This window comes from Antechinus flavipes, chromosome 1 (assembly GCF_016432865.1).
Source record: "Antechinus flavipes isolate AdamAnt ecotype Samford, QLD, Australia chromosome 1, AdamAnt_v2, whole genome shotgun sequence".
NCBI lineage: Eukaryota > Metazoa > Chordata > Mammalia > Dasyuromorphia > Dasyuridae > Antechinus > Antechinus flavipes.
The window spans coordinates 470,829,477-470,855,322 of NC_067398.1; the positions used below are offsets into that span (position 1 = coordinate 470,829,477).

Genomic DNA, 25,846 nt, shown 5'->3' on the forward strand with positions numbered 1-25,846 from the left:
AGCTCTTTTTGTGGTGGCAAAGAATTGGAAATTGAGAGGATGCCCATCAGTTGGGGAATGGCTGAACAAATTGTGGTATGGATATAATGGAATACTATTATATTATAAAAAATGATGAGCAGGCAGATTTCATAAAAACCTGGGAAGACTTACATGAACTGATGCAGAGCCAGGACAATATTGTACACAATAACAACTACACTGTGTGATGATCAACTTTGATAGGTTGGCTCTTTTCAACAATATGATAATCTAAGACAATTCCAAAAAACCCATGATGGAAAATACAATTCCATATCCCAAGAAAGAACTATGGAGTCTGAATGCAGATTACAGCCTACTATTTTTAACTTTTTTCCCTTTCTCATGGTTTTTCCTTTTCTGATTCTTCTTTCACAACATGAGCAATATGTAAATGTGTTTAATATGATTGTACATATATAACCTATATTAGATTGCTTGCCATCTTGGGATAGTGAGAAAAGAGAGGAAAGGAGAAAAAAGATTGGAATTCAAAATCTCATAAAAACGAATGTTAAAAACTATTTTTACATGTAATTGAAAAAAATCTATTTTTGTTAAGCAGTTATTGTTATTATTCAGTCATTTTTCAGTCATGTCTGATTCTTTGTGACACCTTTTGGGGATTTCTTGGCAAAGGTATTGGGGTGGTTTGTCATTGTTTTCTCTATTTTACAAATGAAGAAATTGAGGCAAATGGGATTAAGTAACTTGTCCAGACTCATACAACTAGTAAGTGGCCAGACTAGACATTCTACCCACTAATCTGACCACTGTTCTTTTGTTAAGCAGACCAGCTGCAAAAAAGAAATTGCTTTTAATTAATTAGTGTTAATGTTCTGTGAATCTCTAAATAAGGGCATGAATTCAAGAAACTTGATGACAATAAGTAAGGGACTTGCAAAAAGTCAAAGAGTACTTTTAAAAAATTTGGAATGAGTAGAAAACAGAAAGGAAAAAAAAAGTAAAAGCTACACAGTTTTTATCTGTTTTAAGCTAAGATTAATAATACAACTTCTCTGATATAGACAAGGGCAGTACTATAACTAGACACTAAGGGGCAGCAGAGAGCCAGTCACAAATAGGTACAGCGCAATTAATGTCATAGACTTGCAGTTATAACAAAAAATATCAGAATTGAAGAAGAAATTCAGGTGTAATTAGAATTCTAAGCCATAGAGCAGTGCAGTCATGGAATAGTGGGAAGAGAGAATGCATTATTTATCTTTGTAGATCCTTTCCTATGTTTTACACGCTGCTCTATACATAGTAGGCAGGGCACTGAATAAATATTTGGTTGAAGCAACAAAATCAACAAACCTTGAGACATAACAAAGAGGTAGGAAATAGAGCAACAGAGGAGCTGGCAGCAGAAGGCAAAGAGAAAAAAAGGAAAAAACTCAGTTGGTGAGAGTAGTTCCTTAGAAAGTGGTCTAAGTTAGAAACTCCAAAGGATTCACCAAGAAAACTAGCAGAAAGGTACTTTATGCCTTCAAAGACTTAAAGGAGGCAAAAGTAACTTAACCCTGACACTGGAGGCTAGACCTCCAAATGGAGGTTCATCCAGAGGGACCTTATCATCATAGGTCAAGACTAGAGAATTAAAAGAGAAGAGACCATTGGGAGCACTTGGAGGGGATTATTTCATATCTTAAATCTATAGCAGACTGAATAGTTGTGAGACTACATTAATCATCCACCTATAGCATATAAAGTTTGTTTCCATGGATTCCCATTCAAATCAAGTTTGTTTGTTCACCTGCTCCAGTAGTGTGTGCTGGCCTGTAGTGGAAAGATAAGCAGGAAAGCATACTGCAGGAGGAGAGAAATCAGAGGTAGCCAGGACTAGGGTCTTAGAAGAATAGATTTCCTGCATCATATGGGATGTAGGAAATAATAAGTCTAAATCATTAACATATTTATCAGAACCTATATATTTAGATAAATACCATCCTTCAGAATTCTTAGGAGAAATTTTAGTTTTGTTTTTAGTAAGGATCATTTTAGTAATGACTGTATAGCCTTCCAGTGATGGCATTAATGAAAGAAAATCCTAGTACTTCTTGTTTGAATAATGATGGGCAAGGGATAAAGCAAAGATCTGCCAGCAGTAGAGGGGACAGTTATCTTGACTGGAGTTGTACGTTCTTCAGTTGCATAATACATACCGAAATAATTCTTAACAGATTCTTATATTTATAACTACTTCTTTTTCAATGGCTTTAGTTGCTCACAAAGATTATAGTATAGACCCCCCCTCCCATCATATGTACTTAGGGATAATGAAATATTATCTTTTAAAAAATAATAGTAGCTTTTTATTTTCAAAATATATACAAATATAATTTTTGATATTCACCCTTGCAAAACCTTGTGTTCCAATTTTTCCTCCCCTTTTTCCCATCTCTTTCCCCAGACAGCAAGTAATCCAATATATGTTAAACATGTGCAATTCTTCTATACATATTTCCACAATTATCATGCTGCATAAGAAAAATCAGATCAAAAGAGAGAACATTGTGGGAGGGGAAAAAGGAGGGGTTCAGTTCAATAATGAAATTGGAAGGTTAATGAGTATAGGTTTAAGAGGAGGAAGGAATAGAGAGAAGCGTTATGATATAAGATTATGAAAAGAATTTTGTGTTCTGGAACATAGAAGTAGAGGGTGATGTCAATATCAAGAGCATGACAATATAGTTGAAGTGGAATAAACGAGTAGGTATTATGTTGATTACATTGGAAAATTAAGAAGTTATGGTTTTTGAGGGAACATTAAGATGTACATTGAAGTCCTTGGCATGAAAGCAGGAGTTGGGTTGGAAAGAGAAATTGAATCAGGCACTGAACTCACTGAGAAAGGAAGGAGAGTTTTGATTGGTAGATCACAACTGTTAGAATTTTGATTAGTGGATAAATTTCAATAATGTGAATCTCAAAGAACTTTATGAGAAATATTGATAGAGGAAAAGGAGCAATAGGAGTAAAGAATATTCTTGATTCTCTACAAAGTAGTGATTAGAGGTTATAAGAGAAAGTACAATGAGTATTGCAAAGTATGTCTAGGGATTCATTATTATAGGTACCAGGTCTTAATTGTGTACTAAAAGTGGAAGGAAAAGGAAAGTAAGAAATCTAAAATAAGAGGATGTTTGTTAATTTTGGAGCACAATGGAAGGGACAGGTAGAACTAGAATGAGACATTGTAGGTATATAAGACAGGGTTGAGAGTTAGGAATTAGACAGCTGGGATCGGGGAAAAGCTGCATTACCAATAGGATAGAAAAAGTAAGAGGTGATTGAGATTTTGCTAACATTCAGGACATTAGTTCAAATAAAGTATTCCTAGATAGGGTTGTTGTTTGTCCTTCATGCTCTCAGAGGACCATGATATCAGGGAAGAGATGTCATGAAATGCAAGTGAATTGAAGTGAGGGAGAGCTGTCCAGGTTACCTGCCTCACTTTCCCCTCCAGAGCCATCTAAGTCCAATGGCAAGATATAAATCAAGATGACTGGGGATGGCTCTGGATGTAATGGGAGACTTTGGCCTTTTTGAGCTAAGGTTTTCAACACGTTTAAATTTGACTGAAGCCATACCTGTTCAGTGATTAAAGCTAGGTAGCTATTGGAGCAAAAAAAAAAAAATCTCCTCTTTCCTCTACTTTTTTATTACAAAAAAAATCTAAATAAGCAAATAAATGAATGAATGAATCTGGGATGGGAAAACCCTCAGAGTTTCTGGCCAAAGCAGAAATGACTGCTATTTACATTCATGGATAGGGAGAAGTCTGCTGATATTGGCAAATGATTAAAAGATTCCAGGTCTCCTTTTGGTCCCCCTTGAAATCTTAGTATAATCCTAAATTGCTGTTAGAGTAGACCATGTCACTCTGTCCACCCTATGTTAAGCAAGTAACTAGTAGGAGGTAAAATGTCCGAAATCCATTTCAGTTTAAGCATGAACAGGAGTTAAAAGTACTGGGTTTGGGAAGAGTGAGGCTGAGAATTTATTAAAGAGGAAGAAGGTACTATGTGAGAAGAAACTATGGTTCAGGTAGAAAGAATGAGAATGGCCAAAACATGTACAAAGGACAGAAATCTCAGTTTTTTTCCATCAGAAACACTTTTTTTTAAAGAAAAAAATTAGTAGGTACCCTGTAATGAACATCAGATAACATCATAGAAAATAAAAATGATTATATTGAGGCAGAAAGAAAAGACTATTACTATAAGAATGATTTATTAATCACCTCTCCATAGTAAGATCCCTGACTTATCCAAGCAAAGAATCATAATTCTTAAAAAGTTAAGAGAATAATAATGAAACACATGAAATGTGATTTTAAAAATCCAATCTTGAGTTATTTAAGAAAGAAATTGACAATGAAAAATGGGAAATGAGTAACAGAAAGGATATTGACATTGGTTATAACTTTATATAGAATATTTGTATAGAATTTATATATTTATATAGAGTATAGTATTTATATAGAAATTTAGCTATCAAAAATTTAGAATTTAAAGAACTTTGGAGATTATCTAGTCCAACTTCCTCATTTTACAGCTAATAAAACTGAGGACCAGAAAGAGAGAGAGAGATTAGATGTCTCAGAGTGTCTTATAGGTAGTAAACAGCAGAGATGCAATTTGAGTCCATTTGAATCTTTTTAGGTTCCATGACTCTGAATCCATCATTCTCTCCATTGTTCCACAAGTCAACTCATCCTAATTTATTTTATCTTATGAAAAACATTATTGGCTGATTCATTGCTATTTTCAGCAGAGGTGATCTCAGCTTAGAGTTTATATGTAAGCTATTCTGTTTATTTATATATGTATCATATATATGTTATACATGTTTATTTATATATGCTGTGTCAGGTTCAGGCAACCTACATCTTTACATCAGAGCCATAAGGTATCCTGAAGAATTAGGAGGTATCTTTTCATTGTTGTTATCACTTCAAGCCCCTAGTAACAAACAATTCCCCTCAATTATTACACAATAATATCCTGTGCATAAATATGCAAAAAATAACTTTCTTCCTTATAATTCTGTTCATGAGAGTATATCTACGGGTTTTTCCCCCCAATAAAATTTTTGATTCTATTGTTGAGCAATAGCATACATTTTCCTCTGCTCTGTTCTTGTTTCTTTCTTACTGAGAATTTCTCACTCCATGGTGAAATCTATAGGTAATGACATTGCTATGGAAGGTATGATATAGGGATTTCTCATCCTATTTTATCATTTTGTCATATGGAATATGAGAACTGATCTAGCCTTTCATTTTTATTTCAATTTAGACTTTGTACAAATAGAAGTTCTTCCACGACCTGTTCTGTTTATTAGTCCTAGCTAATTTCAGTATACAGCTTCCAATGGAAATACTTTTTTATCTCTCTGATAACAGTAGAAGTTAGAATCTAAAAGGAGTTTTAAATTATGTCCTTTGGTTTTCATTTGAGAAGATTTTCTCATAGTGTCTGTAATTAGGTTTTCACATTTACTTTTTGTAGATACTATGCTTCAACCATCCCAGCAAGGGCCTCTTTTGTAAATATTATTAGCAGTTAAACTGCATATAGTATCTATTTACTTCCCAAACTGTTTCTTACCAAGAGATAATAAATCTCTCCTTTTTATCTGCATTGTAGATACATTTGATAAATCTCTGACTTCTCCCATAAAATATTTACAGATACTTGAAGTGATATGGTGGCTCTAGAGAAGTTATTTTATTTATTACTCAAAAGAATTTTCTATAATAAAACCTCAATAATTGTAATAAACCACAATATTAACAGTCTCTGAATAAGAAATTTCTATTAATAATTTGGTATGAGTATCATTGAACTTAGATTCTTCCATATACAAAAATCTAACATCTACTCTCAAAAAAATTATCTGGACTTGTAATTTCACATGTTTAAGAATTCTCATTACACATCCAGCCATTCTGGAGAGTAATTTGGATCTATGCTCAAAAAGTTATCAAACTGTGCATACCCTTTGATCCAACAGTGTTTCTACTGGGCTTATACCCCAAAGAGAAACTAAAGAAGGGAAAGGGACCTGTATGTGCCAAAATGTTTGTGGCAGCCCTGTTTGTAGTGGCTAGAAGCTGGAAAATGAATGGATGCCCATCAATTGGAGAATGGTTGAGTAAATTGTGGTATATGAACATTATGGAATATTATTGTTCTGTAAGGAATGACCAGCAGGATGAATACAGAGAGGACTGGCGAAACTTACATGAATTGATGCTGAGTGAAATGAGCAGAACCGGGATATCATTATATACCTCAACAACGATACTGTTTGAGGATGTATTCTGATGGAAGTGGATCTCTTCGATAAAGAGAGCTAATTCAGTTTCAGTTGATCAAGGATGGACAGAAGCAGCTACACCCAAAGAAAGAACACTGGGAAATGAATATAAACTGCTTGCATTTTTGTTTTTCTTCCCGGGTTATTTATACCTTCTGAATCCAATTCTCCCTGTGCAACAAGAGAACTATTCAGCTCTGCACACATGTATTGTATCTAGGATATACTGTAACCTATTCAACATGTATAGGACTGCTTGCCATCTGGGGGAGGGGGTGGAGGGAAGGAGGGGAAAAATCAGAACAGAAGTGAGTGCAAGGGATAATGCTGTAAAAAATTACCCTGGCATGGGTTCGTTCAATAAAAAGTTATTTAAAAAAAAAAAAGAATTCTCACTATGTAAAATCCCTTCATCAGTACAGCTCAGCAACTTTTCTGTGATTTAAAGATTTGCTTTAGGCAATAAGAGGTCAAGTGACAGTGACTTGCCTATAGTTGCACTACTAGTAGGTATCAAAACAGAACTTGACTGGAAGTCTTCCTGACCCACAAGGTTAGCCTTCTTTATCCATTATGTCATGATGTCTGCCTAATCATATATATATGGGCGGGGGGCCTGAGGCAATTGGGGTTAAGTGAATTGCCCAGGGTCACATAGCCAAAAGTGTTAAGTGTTTGAGACCAGATTTGAACTCAGGTCCTCCAGACTTCAGGGCTGGTGCTCTATCCACTGTACGTACCACCTAGCTGCCCCTCCCTAATCATTCTTTATCATATCTTTTCTACTTGTCACCTTACCCAGTTTCATTACAGTATACAAATACGGGGAAAAGAAGAATTATCATGATAGAAGCCCAATAGTTGGCAGATGAACATCACATTTCTAAGTGACTTTCCTCTTTGGTACCTTTCTCCAACATTTCTATAGGGTATAGAATCTAATTAATTAATTATTACAATACTTTATAGTTCTTTCAGCTATTAATGAAAGTGGATGATCCACAATTATAATACAGTTTTTGTAATAATTTAAATTTATATAAAGTCTTAGGATTTTTAATATTTTTTATAATAACCCCATGAGACAGGTAATACCTACTTCACAGAGTTATCATGAGATTCAAATATGAAAATGGATATAAGATGCATTACAAACTTTCAAGAACTATCTATACATTAACTACTACTACTACTACTACTACTACGACTACGACTACTACTACTACTACTACTACTATTACTGCTATTACTGTTACTACTACTATTTCTTTCTCTCTTTTTCTTTAAATGAAGTTTGGAGACAATCTGGGAATGGATTGTTACCCTGATAGTAGTCGTGTTATGTTTAATGTCCCACTAACTACTATGCATTGGATAAAATGGCTGCTCTTTGTAAATAAATAAAAGTTTTAGAATGTAAAGTCATCTGTTTTAGACTCATTTAAAGCATCTCTGAAATAACTGCAGAAGAATTAAGATAACAGAGATGAAGGATACTTCATTCTGGTCCCAATGTGATTTTGATTTTATCTGCTAAGTCTTTAGATTTCATTCCATGTATCTCTAGATTTTGAAAACTTTTCGTTTTATGTAGTATGAAAATTATGTGAATTTAGTATGGTGATATCTAGCAATACATTGTTCTTAAATTTTTATGGATCACAAATTTAACACCCACATAACATGAAAAAAATGGAGACTGAGAAAGGTTAAATTATTTGTTTAGAGTCACAGTGATGGAAGCAGGATTTCAATTAAGAATTCCTGACTCTAAATCTTGAATTCTAAACACTACACCATCTTTCTGTCCAATATTATGCCTTTGTAATTGTAAACAACAACTTTGTCCATAATAATATCCTAGTGCCAGTATTATTTGATGAAGAAAATGATGATATCCATTTTGTAGATTAAGAAACTATGTTTAGAGTTGTTTCATTTATTCAAGTTTTATCTTCCCAGATATATTGTTTACTCTTTAATGGCAGGTGTGATGTTGTTTCCTGGGGCATAGTAGTGAATACCAAGCAGGAACTCAATAAATCTTTGTTGAATGATTACATACACACTCTCACAGGTCATCAAAGATTCTTAAGGGAGTTTTGTTCAGATAATTCATTTTTTAAAAATATAAAAATAGAACAAATAAGGAAAAGTAGTTTTCCGAGGTTGAATTTGGTGGTGTAGCATCCCAGAATTTCTTTTTCTATAAAACTTCTTAATATAAAAGAGACTAATTGTTCCAAGTTAATTTCCTAAGGATGACAGATATAAACACATATATGTATATATAAATACACAATATACATGTATGTATGTATTTTAAATGTCACTAAGCTCAGAATTTTCATAGAAAAAGCCCCTACTCCAATTTGGGGAGTCAAGCAAGATGATAATGATAGAATGCAGCACTGTGGTGTAAAGATTCTGAGATTCAAAGTTGTGGATCCTTTAATATGACAGGATAAGTGTGAGTTCCATACTCATAAAAGGAAATAAACAAGTATTATAAGATTCCTACTATGTGCCAGGCAGGCATTGTATTAGGCACCTTACAATTATAACATCATTTGGTACTCAAAATAATCTGTGGTAGTAGATACTATTGTTATTCTTCTTTATAGGTGAAAAAATGAGGCAGGTAGAGATTAAGTGATTTGCCCAACTAGTAATTGTTTGAGATCAGATTTGAACTCAGTCCTTCTTAATTTCAGAACCAGAGTGCTAGTTGCCATACCATCTTGCTGCCTCTCAAAGAAAAATTGAGAACATCTCTTCCTTGTTGCTTGTTAAGTTATTGGCTTTTCTGTCAACCCAGCTTCTTTTATTCTGACTTATAGTCATTCAATTCTACATCATCCTCTTTGTCACTCTTCCTTGACTCTGGACTCTTTAACTTGTCTCAGGTAGTGATTCTTCAATTCTTCCAGAAACCCTGTTATTTAACCTAACCTCCTGGTGAGCATAATCATGGTGATTCTCCCCTATTTTGAAAAGAAAGAGAGGGAAGTTCATTTTCTCAGGTCTTTCCTAGGGACACACTTGATCACAATTGCCCAATGTTCAGTCTTGTTATTTCTATTATTCTTTTCATTCACAATATCGGGAATATTATTTTCCTATTTCTGCTTACTTCAATATAAGATCATGAAATTCGAATGGTCACAGAAATCATCTTCATCTTCATCAAATCCTTCATCTTACTGATGATGAGACTGAGATGCCCAGAAAAGGAAATTGCCCAAGACTACATACTGCCCATAAATATATTTTAAACTCAGGCCCTTTGACTATAAACCCAGCCAAACTCTTTAGTATCTGGATTATTCCATTGATCACATAACTTCTCTTTTATAACTACTTTTGCTTGTCTGCCATATAAAGTTCAAAGCATTTAACTTGACATTTAATGCCTTTCACCCTTTCAAGATACTCAGCATATATATGTAGAATAATAGGAATAGAAAGGACTTTATTGGGCCAATAGGATCAAATAAGCTGGAGTAAAATGGTTGGTACAATGCCTGTCACATAGTGAGTGCTTAATAAATTTGTGTTCCCTTCTCTCCTCCCCCGCAACTTTCATTTTTTAGACTGTGAAGCTATGATCCCTAGACTGCAAGTTACTTGGCTAAAATCATACATTCATATAAGTTCAACCAGAGATTTGAATGTAGGTCTTCTGACTCCAAAATTTTCCATCATTCCTTACAATCTTTATCTTGAATATCTCTCCCCTTCTTTTTTTTTTTTTGATGTCAATCTATACTTCAAAATCCAACTCAAGTCTCAATTTCCTTTTGAAACTTTCCCTAACATTTAACCAAGAAAAGAAATATATGCATCTCCCCAACTTTGGTCTCTTATTTCAAATTTCCTTAGTAAATAGACAGTCTGATCCATACTATGATATAAGGATTCATATTATACATAGCTTTAGAATTATTCTTTGTTTTCAATGTTATCTTTGTTTTATTGATATAATTTGATTGATACTGTTCATTCACTGATGCTCTTTTAATTCAATGGCTTACTATTTTATATTTACTTGCTGTTCATTTTATATAATAGGAAGAGCTGACTAATTTTTAAAGAAATTTGATATAATGTAAAAGAGCATCAAAACAGCTCTTAAATTCAATATGTGGTTCAGTCTGCCATATTAAAACAAAATTATCACTGATGAAAATGTTCAAATAGACGTGTAGTTTACCAATTTTTAGTGATTTCCAATGAAAATTTGGAAACCTAGATGGAGCCTAGATGGAAATTAAAGACTGGGGTTTATTGTTCACAATTATCTCCCTTGTAATAAATAAAGTATTATAATACCTTAATCAGTAGGTCAAAGACTTATGTTTTCTTTAGAGTAGGAATTCCCTTTACAACACTCTATCACAATCTGTCTACCTTATTTATAAGCTGATTGATTTAGAGCTCCATTTAGAGAAGGAATCACAGAAAGCACTTAGTCTGACCTCCTTATTTTACAGCCAAGGAATTAAATCATCTTAAAGCTAAATTTACCCAAGATCATATTGGTTATGAGGATCAGATGGTAAGTTTTAGAGTTTCCAGAAACTCAGAGATTACGCAGCTAGTAAGCGTCAGAGATGAGATTCAAGCTCAGTATTCGACTCTGACTCTAGCTTTGGATGCCTTTCTCCTTCAAATAAACAACACTTAAGAAATCTCAAAATAATAACTCATGTAGGGACAATATTCAATTTTTACTATAGTTCAGGGCTTCTTAAACTTTTTCCATTTGTGATCTGTTTTTACATGAGAAATTTTTACACAACCCTGGGTATATAAAATAGATATACATATCAAACATTTACTGATAATAAATCATAATTTCATAACTTCCATATTCAGTTACATGACCTCATATAGGGTACTGACCCATAATTTAAGAAGCTTTGCTATGGACAATTACCAAATGATGTACAACCTTCCCAATCTCCAAGGCTAATATGGGTATTGGCCATGATTAGGGAAATACTGGCATTTGCTTGTTCTCATTAGCAAGTGCCTCTGGAGTCCTTTTTCCAGCAGGCCTCCTGTTGATTAAAATAGGCTAATAGGAAACCCCAGAATGTTCTAACATGTCTCAAGCTGCCATTAGTGCTCCCAGGGCAGACCTTCACAGGTCTGGTTAGTGTTGTATTTTTTCCTTCTGGCTTCTGTTTTTGCTGTTGTTATTTGAAGTGTATTTGTGACTCTATGATTTTCATGGTTTTGGCCTTCACCAGTGTAATTAAGGTGCTTGATAGAACCGAGGCCTTTTTTGATGTTTTCCTTTTTAATTCCTTTGTTTCTGTAATTATTAAAAGTTATACATACCAAATATGCAATTCTAAAAATGGAAAACCAGAGAACTTAAAATGGTGATCTTTATTTTAAACTGTTTTTTAAAAAATTTCTTGCTGTTCAGTTGTATCTGACTCTTTGTGACTGCATTTAGGATTTCCTTGACTTTGCTGGAATAGTTTGTAATTTCCTTCTCCAATTCATTTTACATATGAGGAAACTGAGTCAAATAGGGTTAAGTGGCTCTCCAGCATCACACAGCTAATAAGAATCTGAAGCTAGAGTCAGAGGAGTCTTCCTGACTTCAGGCCCAGTGTCCTGTCTACTGCATCACCTAACAGTCTTGAACTGTATGCAAGACTTTGGATACTTAATAAGATGTAATTCTGTGATGGACACTGGACATGTTAGCCATAGAAATGGGGAAAAAGTCACCAATCTAAAGCATGGAATCATGCATGTAGGGTTGAGAAGGATTCTAAAGGTCATCTAGTCCAATTCCTTTAATTTTATTTATTTATTTTTTCACAGCAGAATAATATGAGGCACACAGACTTAATTGATTTGGCCAAGGTTACACAGGAAGTAAGGGACAGACAAGATTTCTGACTTCAATGCCAGTGCTCTTTTCATTCTACCCCAATGCTTCTTTGAATGTTGAAGCTCAATTTTTATGGAATTTGGTACAATGTGAAAGGGCAGCAAGATATTTCTTAAATTCAATTTATTTGAAATTGAAGGATTATTTTTGCCCTCTAGCAAATGAACTAAAAAGTCACATCTAGTTCTGGGAGTTCTCAGGACAGTTATGATATTCACTAAATAAATGTATTTTCCAAGTAATAGATATTTAAGGGTTTTTTAAAAATAAGTTTATGGTTTTGATCATTTGATAAAAAGAAAGGGACTTAAGTTATATATCTGTGTAAACAAATAACTAATTTTATTGATATTCATGATATTTGCATGTTCTATACCAATTCTTTATTTTAATCTAGTCTTTAAAAATTGTCATTCACTCAAACCCTGAATATTTCTCATACCTTTTCCCCAAATCCAAATTTAAGATAATCTGGTTAAAGATTTCTAATATATTTTGTACTTGGTACCAAAGAAAAGCTAAATAAATAATTTAAAGAGGCTGAAAGTGAGTTATTTCTTTTATTGTAAATTTAACCCTAATGAAAATGTGACATATTATAGGATGTTATATAACTTCCTTCTCTTGACAAATTGCTACACATTTGTCAAAGAAGTTGGGGGAAGTTCTCTTTTCAAAAATATCTAGTTCAAACTAATGCTGCCAAAAGGTGATTATACTTAAATTTTCAATCTGAACTAATATCTCAGCAAATGCCTTCCTGGCACAAATCTTGCAGCGGGAATTGCACTATGCACATGAGCTTGGAGAGCCAAAACTTGAGAGCAAAAGGAAAAGTTGAGTCGAACTTCACGAGTTAAAGCTAGCTGTTCATAAGGATTAAAACATGATTTTGTTAAAAGAAACATTTGGAAAAAATGTTTTTAAAGTATTAGGGATAACAAGATGTAAACCTTTTATATCATAATCACAATTAATTATGTTTAAATTAATCATGTAAGTCCTATTCAAAAAAATCCAAATTCTGCTAAGACATGTAGTCTTAGTCCTTGTGGTAGAAATATATGTCCACAGTTCTGGAAGTAGATATCATGAGTAAGCAAAGAAAAGAATAATATACAAGTATCTTAAGAGGAAACCATGCAGAGTACTCAGAATACTCTTTTTCTTCCATAGATTACCACATCTACTTTTGTACAAACTAAGAATCTTGCCTTAAGCTTCAAAATTATTGATTTCCTAATTTTGCCCAACTTGAGGATCCATTAGCAAAAGTAAGCTATGGAAGAATTTTCTTGAATGTCTCTCTAGATAGATTTACACAAATAAGGAGATAATCACTTGTTCCTCCTATCCTATCAATGAATAGATTGGTTCTGCATAGGTTTATTAGTTTGTATACCCTGACAGTGGATAACAAAGGTAATGAAGACAAAACTTCTTTGCAAACACTACTACATCCTCTTAGAAATGTTTGGTTTTATCAACTTCATAGCAAGAAAATAATCCATATTCTTGGTTGTATAATATCTCAAAATGCATTTTCAAGGAGGGCAAATTTTCATTTTAATCAGTCATAAGTCCAGATGAAACAGGCAACAGTACAAAGAGGAGCAAGAAAGAAGGGATTATTTTTTCCTCCACAGTTGAGATGATGCTTAGCTTGGATCCACCTCAAACTCACTATAATTCTGAACAAAACTCTTGTCTACATTGGAATTTTTTACCCTACAATTGCAAGTTGGGACTCCCATTAGATGAGCAAAAAATTTTATCTTTATTTTCATTAATCTCTAACTGAAACTTAGCATTTTCTCCAAGTACTTAAAATCCTTCCAAGAAGGATTTCCTAGACTTTACCAGATTTCTGAAGGAGTTCATCACACACACACACACACACACACACACACACACAAAAGGCTAAAAACACCTAGTCTATATTAGGACTTCTTAAACTTTTTCACTCATAACCTCTTTTTGCTCAAGAAATTTTTACTCAGCCCCGGGTATGTAAGTATATAAAATAGACATACAAATCAAACATTTATTGATAATAAATCATAATTTCATAATCCCCACATTCAGTTACACAATCTCATATGGGGTTGCAACCCACAGCTTAAGAAGCTTTAGTTTATGTGATTACAACTGGTATTGAAAAAGTATTTTCAAATCTTAAGTGAAATTAATTGTTAATTAAAAAGTAAGCATCCCAGATCCAAAAAATATTTAATTGTCTTTGGTGATTACATGCAAAAATATCATTTTTGAAGAAATGTTCACATTAATTATATTTTAAAAATTAATCTGTGCCAATAACTAAGAAAATGATCACGTATATTGGAGATAAATGTATCTGTTCTATACATCCCTAACCATAGTTATATATTATTGAGCATTCAGTCACATTTATTGTGAATGGCCTCCAAAATCCCATTCAACTGTACTATGAACTGACTCACAACATAGTGTTGTCTATACTCTTTAACAACATAATGTAACTTACTGGGTACAGATTTGCATGGTGCCAGATTAGTCAATGACTCACACACATATTGTACTGAATGTTAAGCTCTGACTCATACAAAACTGTGTTAGGAGCTGATTGACATTGTACTTGTTTGAATACTAGCTCACATCATGACTCACTTCTTAGTGCATTGGGTACCAATTCACAACATTCCCCTTTGGACAATGATTCACACTGATCATATTGGGATCTGACTTTTTTCCATAATGTTTTAAAAGCCTCATTTACTGGGCTGCACTGAGGAGTGAAATAGTAAGCCATATTCCTTGATTTAGTCTCTGAATCTATCCAAGGATATATTGTAGATATCCTTGAAATTCAAACTGATGGGTAATAGTCATTTCATCCACTGGACAAAAAACTTTTGCTTCTTTGAATTCTTTGAAAACATTTTTCCTAGAAGGTATCATTTTCTTAAATAACTTTGCAATGCCAGACACTCAGTTGAAAAATTCTGCAATTTTATTTTTAAAATATTTACATTAGAGATACTTTTTAAAGTCTGTTATTGGACCAACTTGTCATAGAAGTTGGCATTCTCTATGTGGACACAGTAGAAAATGATATTTTCATTCATTTCATTAGATATGAAGGAGTAAGATAATAGAACTATCTTCTTATCACCTTCTCTAGCTCACAGAAGTCCAGGATAATTACATCCCCTTTTAAGTGGCCATAAAACTTCTTTCTACAAGAGCTTGTTTTTATTCTACAATTTAAGAAAGAATCAAAATGAATTTCAATTTGAAATTACTATGTCATATCATGACTGCAGGGGATTAATTATTGATTTCCATCATTGTATGAAATAAGTAACAAACTGGATAGTTGAGATGGTGGGGAATGAACTTTATATTGTAATCCTTATTTGTCCCTATATGCTCTAAATTTAGGCAAGTCTTTGAATCTTTACTTTTAGCAAATGCAATGGACCATAGTAAGCCCAAGTAATACAGAAGTCCAAATTGGTTTAAAGTGTGGTCTTTTTTTCATAGTGGAAAAAAAATCTATGTAATCATTTTTATTTTTTTTAAAAAACACCAAATGATTGTGTTTTGTTCTTATACAATACCATTAATTTTCCAAGTTACTTTAAATATGGGACTTGTAAATAAATCTTCAATATGATGTAGTAGAAATAGGCCTGGTGTGGGAGACAAGAGATAAAAATTTCAAACTTGTCTCTGTTATTCTGTGATATTGTGCAGGGACTTATCCTTAGCCTTAGTTTCCTAATGTGTTAAAATTAGAGGAGTTTGAATAAATGATTTCTAAGGGTCTTTCCAGTTCTAAGATGTGATTTTGACATTAAGGATATTTTAGTGAATGAGTCCAAACCATCCAACCAACTAATCAGTCAATCAAAAACATCAAGTACCCACTAAATATCAGGCACTTTGGTAGGTGTTCAGGATACAAAGACATTTTAGCTTATAGCTTTCTTTCCTCCCCCCTTTCCCCTGAGATCAGACTTTAGTGATTTGCCCAGGGTTATACAGCTAATAAGGGTCTGAGAATAGATTTGAACTCAGGTCCTCCTGACTCCAGGTCTCATGCTCTCCATTGAGCAAAAAAATTTCTTTAAATTAAACAGATAATACAGTAAGTAGACAGTGCATCTACAAGTCTAAAGACCTCCTTATATTCTATATGGAAACTCCACAGAGAAGCCTGAAGATATCTCCTTGATGGGGTTAAATAAGAGAGAGGAAGAGAAGGAGAAAGAGGAAGAGAAGGAAAAAGAGAGAGAGGGAGAGGAGGGGGAAAGAGAAACACAGAGACAGAGATAGAGACAGAAACATAGAGAGGGAGAGACAGAAGAGACACACAGAGGGAGAGACAGAAGAGACACACACACACACACACACACACACACACACAGAGAGAGAGAGAGAGAGACAGAGAGACAGAGACAGAGAGACAGAGACAGAGACAGAAACAGAAATGGAAGGAGGGAAGGGATAGGGGAAAAGAAAGAGAGAGAGAGAGAGAGAGAGAGAGAGAGAGAGAGAGAGAGAGAGAGAGAGAGAGAGAGAGAGAGAGAGCCTGTTTGTGTAAGAGCTGAGAGATTTTTACCTACATCTGTAGAGACCTAGGCTTGAGTGACAGTTTGATTTTTCTCAAGGAAATTTCTAGATGGGGTCAAAATGATCTAAATTCTAAGGAACTCAGGAGCATGAGCCAGAGATTTTGAAACTTCCTTCCTTCCCTCCAGATTGAACTTGGTCTAGGTAAATCTAGAGTCTGAGGTACTGGAATATAGGTTATAGCAGTATCTAAATGAAGTTAATTTATATGTAATATGTCAAGGATCAGAATGCATTTTATATATATACATTTCCAAATATATAACTTTTAAAAAAATCAATGACCTATCTGAAAAACATAGTATAAAGGATATCCTTAAGGAAATGTATGATTATAAAAAGACATGGGTCAGAAATGTGAGACGAGCAATGAATAGTAGACAAATAACTGTTTGTTAACTGTCTGTCAATTGACAACTGTAGAGATACCTAGATACCCATAGAGATAACCACAAATACCCATAAAAGCGTGAAGTAAAAACACCTAGAGAAAGACCTCCAGTGCACTGAGTAGATTCTCTTCAGATGAAAAGATTGGTGACTTCCTATATTTCTGAATAAGGAGAGACTAACCAATTTGTTTCTGGAAGTTACATGAATAAGATAAACTAATATAATGTGATAGAACTTCAAAGCACTCTAAATAAGATTTCTAATTCTGAAGAAATGCTTTCTATATGAAATGATTTAGAATGAAAAATTGAAATGGAAGAAATACATCCTGTTCTCTAAGATTACTACTTTATTTCAGAAGACAATTTGTTCAGAATAATCTGAAATTGATTGAAAATAATTCAGGAATACACAATAATTAATAAACTATATAATGTATTAAAATCTGCAATTGGAGACTTAACCTCCCATATTTTGGAGTTTTTATAAATTCATCTTTGAGGGAATACTATTATCAAATATGTTTGAACAAAAACTATAGTTCTTATATTTTTTAATCTCTTACATTGCTTAGAATAGTACCTACAAGTATCCACTAAAATTTTATAGATTTTTAGAAAAATATGAACATTTTCACTTGCTTAATTTAACATGCAATCATTTTCTATATATATTTCAAATATTCAATTTTCAAATTCATTCAAATTGATAATATTAAAAATTATTCTGCAGTAGTTAACTTGTCAGATGATATGAACAGTTTTCGAAAGAAGGAATCCAGTATATCAACAACCATGTGAAAAAATTCTCTAAATCACTACAAATGAGAGAAATGTATATTAAAGTAGTTCAATTCTATCAGATTTGCAAAAATGATAAAAGAGGAAAATTATAAATATTAGAAGCACTGTGAGAAAACAGGCAGAACAGTGCTCTCTTGGTGGAGCTGTGAATTAACGAAGCCATTCCAGAAAGCAATTTGGAACTTTGCCCTTGGAACTACTAAATTAGGCATACCCTTTGACCTATCTTTTGATTTCCCATCTCATATCTCCACCTACTTATTAGACATCTTGTACTGTATGTCCTGTCAACATCTTAAACTCAACATGTCCCAAATTGGCCTTATGAGTCTCCCCTCCAAAAAAAATTTCCCCCTTTCCTAACTTCACTATTTCTATTGAGAGTATCCCCATTCTCCCAGTCATCAAGCTCACAGCTTCGATATCATTCTCAATTCTTCATTCTCACTTGCCTCCCTATATCCAATCTGTTGTCAAGACCTGTCATTTGTATCTCCAGAAGCAGCTTTTGTGTATGTATGTGTGTGCATTTGTGTATACATACTAGTCTTCAATGAAATTGATAACAACCTCAACACAGAGTAGTCTGTTGATTGGGCTCGATGCTTCCAGTCTCCTTACTCCAATTCACTCTCTATTAGCTGTCAAATTTACACACCTATCCATTGCTATTTTCATTCAATAAATTCCCAAAACTTCCTATTGCCTCCAGGATCAAATGTAAAATCCTCTGTTTGGCTTTTAAAACCCTTCATTATTTGGCCCCCTTCTACTTTTCCAGTCTTCTTATACCCTATATTCCCAGTACTCTGCAATGTAATAACACTGGCCTTTTCGCTATTCCTCAAATAAGACACTCCATTTTCCAGTTCCAAGGATTTTCACTGGCTGTCTCTAATCCTTAGAATTTTCTCCCTCCTCATCTCCTCCTTTTTCTTTCTTGGTTCCCTTCAAATTTCAGCTAAAGTCCCATCTTCTACAAGGAGTCTTCCTTGTATTAGTCTCTTTAATTAATATTAGTTTTCCTTAATATTAGTCTCTTCCCTCTGAAATTATCTCTAATTTATCTTGTATATATCATTTGTAAATAGTTGTATGCATGTTATCACCCCATTAGATTGTGAACTTAAGAACCTTTCCTTTCTGAATCCCCATCATTTGGCACAATGCCTGGCATGTAGTAGTAAGTGCCTAATAAATGCTAGTTGACTGACTATGCCACTACCATTGCTGTATTCCAAAGAGATCTAAGAAAAAGGAAAAGAGCATGTGTGTGTGTGTGTGTGTGTGTGTGTGTGTGTGTGAAACATTTATAACAGTCTCTTTGTTTTAGTCCCAAACTGAAAACGAAATGGCTAAACAAATTGTTATATGAATATGATAGAATTTATTGTACCATTAGAAAATGATGAATGGACAATTTCAGAGGAAACTGGGAAAATTTCTGTGAACTAATAATACAGAGGAAGTGGAGCAGAATTAGTACAATTTTTATACAATGACAATGAAACTATAGAGGAAAATAACTTTGAAAGACTTTAAAACTCTAATTAATATAATGAAAACCATGAGTCCAAAGGACTGAAGATGAAACATGACCACCCACCTCAGACCAAAGAAATGACAATATTAAAATGAAGACTGAAAAGTAAATTTTTGGGACAAGAAATCTATTTTGCTGGACTATTCAATTTATTATGAGGGTTTTATTTCTCATAAAAGTTGTTCAACGAGGGAATAGGAGGCAGATATAATAAATGCATAAATACATCTTTTAGAAAGATAGAACAGTTTCACCCCATCCAATCATTTTATTTGAATTATAAAATAAGAAGTAGATTTGAAGAAAAAAGGTTGAATACTATGTATAAATATAATGCCCACAGGTTAAGAAACATCTTTAAAATACATTTCACTAATATATTGACTATGCTTCATACTCTCTATCTCTCAACATAAATACTGGATAGAGAAGTATTGGAATGGGTATAGGAATCAGGAAGACGGTTCAGGTTCTGTTTCTGATACATTCTTTCTATGTAACCATATGAATGCTCCTACACTGAGGAAATTGCAGAACTCTATTTCAGAGAATAGTATTTTCATGGTATTGATTTATCTCAATAGCATGATTTCAAACCCATTGTACCAGCCAATAAATTAAAAGAGGTGCAGGCATATAAATTAGGATGTGAACAAAAATTTATTAAACATCATAAACTGTCACTTCTAGCTCTAGTAACTTTCAGTTTTATAGTCAAAGCCATCAGCTATGTTATCACAACCAACACTGCCAGGATTTTAAAGAATAGCAGACAAACTTGGTGTAGTGCATAAATTTCTGGGCTTGGAGTAAGGGAGATCGGGAGTTTGAAGTATGCCTCAAATAATTGATAGTTGTGTGTTCACAAATCCTTTAACTTCTCTGGGCTTCATCTTTATAGAAGCCCAATATCCTCCTAAGTCCCTTACAATTCTCAGTAGTTTTCACTTCTTCTGATCCCTTTTTGGGTTTTCTTTGGCAAAGATACTGGAGCATCTGCCTCCAGCTCATTTTTACAGATGAAGAAACTGAGGCAAACGGATTTAAGTGATTTGTTCAGGGTCAGACAGCTAATGTCTGAGGCAAGATTTGATCTTAAGACTCCATCCACTCCAGGTCTGGCGTTCTATCCAATTTGCCACCTTAGTGGTACACAGTTAAATCCTGTAAAATCTTCAGCCTTTAACTGAAAAAGCTGATATTCAGCATCAAAACGGGACACTTGGATAATAGAATACAAATGCTTTGAACTGAAAGTACTGGTGTGAATTCTGGAAGAAGCTCTCCACTTTTGACATTTCAAGCATCAATGCTAAGATAAATAAACTGTTTTGGAACAAAGATCCTCTATAACTACTAATATCAATCCTATGACCACAAATCAGTGAGGTCTGAGAAAGAGTATACGCATATGAGCTCAGAAAAAAAAAATCCTCATGATGCCCAGTAATTGATGCTGCCTGGAAGCAGTCGGGGCAATTAGTAAGCACCACGAAGAAATTTCTGGAGGGGAAGAAAGAGTATTGGACTCTGCCCTTTGCTGAGTATGAAAAGTAATAAGGAAGGGTTTTCCTATCGACTCTTCTAAAGAGAAATCTGTTCCTGTAAGCAACTTCTCCATCTCCTCCACTCCCGTGGCACTAGTTGCCTCACGCCTAGCTAACTTTCTCCCTGGGAGATCTAAGTTGCTCTTCAACAACCATCCCCCGCCACCCCCTTTCCATAATCTTCCCCGCTGTCTTTCAACTAAAGGGTTCATGTTAGAACGCGAGCCGCCCCCTCTCTTTCACCCTTGTCTCTGGTTTCCAGGCAGAAGATTCTTTCCTCCTGGAAGTCTCTGGATCAGCCTCCTTTCTCTTCTGAATTCCGGAAGCCCACTCGTTGTCTGTCTCCCTCCCCCACCACTTCCACCTCCAATCTTAAAGCTTGAGGGTTGGTGTCCTCAGGGCTCCCTAGTCTGTTTCATAAGGTTTTGATGGAGAAAAGGGGGATGATTCTTCCTAGGGGAGAACCACTTCTTCCTTGGAAGTGGGAGCTCCCATTCCTCTTTTCTTCATGCCAGTGGTCTCGAGACATTAGCTGTCATCTCCCCGCAACTCCTACACCTTACAGTTACAAACTTCCTCCAGTTCCAGTCGTAATTCTTTCCTAGCTTCTGTAGCTTCCAGCTGAGGGTGTGGAAGGATAATAATTCACAGGTTTGTTCAAGGAGGGACTGCCGGAACTCCCCAATTCTAACAGTCTGGGAGGGCTCAGTTTATTGATGTTTTAGATTTTTCACTCTTTAGAGAACTTAAATAAAGCTCTCTGAAAATATAATAATTGACTTCTGCCCTCCTTCGAATACCAGAAGTCAGAAGGATCTAACTTCTTCTCTCACTTTTCGATCTGTCCCCCTCCTCCACCAACCCCACTCCAGACCATTATCTTCTCCAGAAGATACACAATTTATTCTTCGTGGGGGAGGGAGGGCGGGGGTTGTTGTTGTTCTGCTCTTCCTTACTAATAGTTGCATCTAAAGTCTCCTACCCCCATTTACAGTCAAGTTCGAGGATTTGGGCTCCTGGAATGTCCTTTAGCTTGTTTAAACACATTTTTTAGTTTAAATGTAAAGCTATTTGAGTTTCCTTCACCATCCCACCTCTTTCCTACTCATCCACTTAGGCTAAAGTCAGTTTAATTATGTAATCTTTAGCTAGATCCACCAATAATCGATCTAGTAACCCATCCCCCATCCCCAGCATTCAACTCATTAACCAAAAAAAAAAAAAAAAAAAGAAAAGAAAAGAAAAGAAAAGAAAAAACCTCAAAACCGAGCACTTAAAAATGAATGGAAGAAAGTAATGGACGGAAAGTATAATAACTCGACGCCATACATCTCTTCCAGGCGAAAAAAATACCTTTATAGTGGGGGGAGGAGGGAAGGAGCTGAATTCTATAAAGAAAAGTGGTAAGAAGCTTCTTTCTTCTTGTCCCCAGTGCAGAAAATTAAACTGAGACCCCCAGGCCCCGCCTCCGCTCAACATCAGCTCTGAGAACTTCCCCACCCCGCAGATAGTCCACTTTGTTTCGCAACTTTAGGGAGGGGAAGGTAAGGAAGATGAGTTTGGAGGTGGCGGAGTGAAGAAGCCGCGGTGAGATGCGATCGGTACTTACAAATTCACCATCAGTACCAGCAGACAGATGGAAATCTTTGTTTGGATCGGATCGGTTAGCGGCGGGCTCCTCACCCGGGGACGGCGGCTCGCCATCCATGCGCATGCGTCCCCCAGCTTTTCTATTCTTTTAAATTATTATTATAATATTGATTAAAGTTATTCTTACTACATTGGCTATTCCACTCACTCCGTTGTCTTCTTCCGCCCCCACCTCTCTACTCTTATTTTCCACTCCCTCTCTTTCTGACTACAAACAAAAATAAAGCTACTCGCTGTAGTTAATCCTACTCCCTGCCAGCTAGCTATCTGGGCTTTCCAGGCTCTGCCTTCAGCCTCTGCTGCTGCTGCTGGGGTGGGGAGCGGGAGGCAAATACAGAGTCAGCGGCAACGTTAGACTGCATAAAACAGGGAGGAGGCGTGGGTTAGATTGGAGTAAAAGAGAAGTGAACCGTGAACATCAGTGAGACTGAATAAAAGTATCTCTTCCGAAAGGACAGCTCCCTTCCTCACCCAGTCCCTGGACAGCAGCATCATTTTCCCCGCGGAAGCTGAGCACAGCTGTAATTTGACAAGCTAAAGGAAAAAGAGCTGAGGTGCTCAGAGTTGTCGTGTGTTTTGCTTTTTCTCCTCTCCCACTCATGCTTCACCCATTGCTCTTTGTATTATGAAATACTGGAAGTGTTTACTCGAAAGATAGACAATGTACAGATGGAGTTCGAAGAATCACATCTGTGAGAGAGGAATGGGATAGATGAGTGGGACAAAGCATTCTTTGAATACGTGTATGTGCCTATGTGTATATGAGAGAATATGTGGGACTATGTTTATGAATTGTAAGTGTGGTAAGTGAACTACTGAGGTGTGGAGTGTGGGTTGGACTGGAGTCGGGACGAAGACTGCGTGTTTAGAATTTAAAAAAAAAAAAAAAAACTACACATAAAAAAAATTCCAGGACACACTTCTGCCCAAAGGGCTACATCCTACGTTTTCTTCAGTTCAGGAACACGTTGCCCTGTCCTGCCGCCCCCACTCCTGCTCTTAATCACTATCATCTCTTTTCTTATACAATCAAACTGAGCCTACTCTTCTTTTGAACCCAACCCAAGGTCAGGAAGAAAGGCTAACACTTACCTGCCTTTTGTGTCTACCCTCAGAAACCAGACCCCAGATAGATCTCATTGAGAAAAGGCTTCTCTCATCATCTGAGAGACACACATTAGAGACAAATTAGAGTGCTGGTTTGGGAGAAACCGCATGGTGCTGAGATTGTAAGGAAAACTCTTTTCCCCACCCACACCTGCTGAAACAGCACTGATCCTGGAAAGGAAGCAGTAACAGAGTTGGAAAGGAAATGAGGCATCTTCTAATTGATGAGAGTTTACGCTTGGAAATCAGTAGCTGCGTTCGCTTGGGGGTTTTGTGTCGGACTAGGACTAGATATTTCTCTGAAGCTGTAAACTGACCTGACATGAATAACATCACGTCATTTCCTCCCATTTCTCGGGAGCCCTGGTGACAGAACGACAGGGAAACTAGGGGTGGGGAAAGGAGACAGAGAAGATGAGAGAAGAAGGAAGAGGAGGAGGAGAAACTTTGAAAGCAAATCATGGAAATAGCAATGGTGACCGGCAGCTTTTGAGGGGAACTAAAGATAGGAAATACACCAGGAAAAATAGCCTCCAATCTGTCCATGGAGAAATAGAGATTTTGGAGACATTTCTATCCATCAGGAATTTTTATTAAGGAAGTGGGACCACGGTTAGTTCTAGTTTCCCCAAATATTCCTACTGTTCCTTCTATTGATTCCCTCCTCTTTCTGTAGAGGTGGGAACTAGTGAAGGTTTTTGAAAAATCGAAATTAGTTTGGCCAGTTTTAGGCTGGTGTCGGTTTCTTCTGGGAGTGAGACTAGACTAAGATTTTAAAGGAACGTGGTTGAAAAAAGCGGTACTCACAGGGATGGACGAGAGTGGCCAAGTAGTCCCATCCTCTTTCCCGAGCCAGGCGTCTTTCCATGTAGGGCTTGGCGAACTCTCCCAAGATTTCCTGACGGGCAGAGCCAGGGCTGTCCAGAGCAAGACTCTGAAACGACCTGGAGCTGCTGTCTCCCCCCAGGAGAGAAGGGGCTCTGCAGAAACTGGGCAGCAGCGAGTGAGGGCAGCAGCTGGCAGAGCAGGAAGCAGAGGGGAAAAGTCAGGACGACGCCTTTGAGCCTGAAGTGGGGGTTGCTGAAGAAGATGAGAGAAAAAGCAAGGGAAGCCAGAGAGCAGTCTAAAAAGGAGTCTGGCAGCTTTCGGGGCAGGAGAGGGGTCTGGAGACGTCTGTGCAGGGCCAGGGCAATAGGGGAGTTAGGTGGGAATGAGGAAAGAAAACAACAAAACAAACATACCATTACTATGGATTCCAGCCACAATTAAGCCAGCTTGCAGTTAAGATTTCCTTTCCCTATAGCATTGTAGCTCTTTTTACTGAGGAGAGGGAAAAGGCAAAACTAATATTGTGGGTTTTTTTACTCCTTTCTGTTCTCTTTAGTTTTCCAGTGTTTCTATTAGCATGTTCACAACAAAGTTCTTGAGGATCAGGGAACATACAGCTGTTTTTTCAACTTTGCCCCTAAGCTGAATGTATGCTTAGGGTACTTTGGCAATGGTCAATTTGGCTCCATAGGAATAGACATTTAGGAAACACTTCCATGATAGGAGCCCTGCTAGAATTAATCAAGATTAACTTCAGATAAGTCTTGGAGTTTTTTGGTTTTGTTTTTGTGGTACTATACAGAAAAGAGACCTGATTACTGGACTTGCCTCACAGTTGGAGCTGTCAGTAAAAATCCTGCACAAACAAATTAGGCCTCTCTTTGCCATGGCATGCCCTAAAAATATTTGAATAATTGGCCTTTCTGATCACTCTTTGCTGCTTTCTTTGTCGGTCTGGGGGAGGGCTTTGAAGTGGGTAAGTATTTTACTTAGAAGACTCCTGAGAGGAAGGTTTATCAGGCAATCCATATTTATGGAAATCCCAAACAAGCCATCTACAAATATAAAAAAATTCCTCATCACCTACTCCTCC

General features: G+C 35.8%; 1 protein-coding gene across 2 annotated transcripts in view; it reads right to left on the minus strand.

Annotated features, from left to right (window-relative positions):
- The window catches only part of RGS20 (regulator of G protein signaling 20), a 65,713-nt gene extending 40,633 nt beyond the window's left edge, over positions 1-25,080 (minus strand). Inside the window, exon 1 of one of the 2 annotated variants that reach the window (XM_051970196.1) lies at positions 24,733-25,080. Coding sequence is in view for 1 of the 2 variants with exons in the window: in XM_051970195.1 (XP_051826155.1) it covers positions 22,778-22,882 (105 nt within the window). In the remaining variant the exon portion in view is untranslated. Of the gene's footprint in view, positions 1-22,777; positions 23,274-24,732 lie in introns of those variants that run through there. The other variant, XM_051970195.1, reaches the window with a different exon arrangement.
- Between the last annotated feature and the right edge of the window lie 766 nt (positions 25,081-25,846).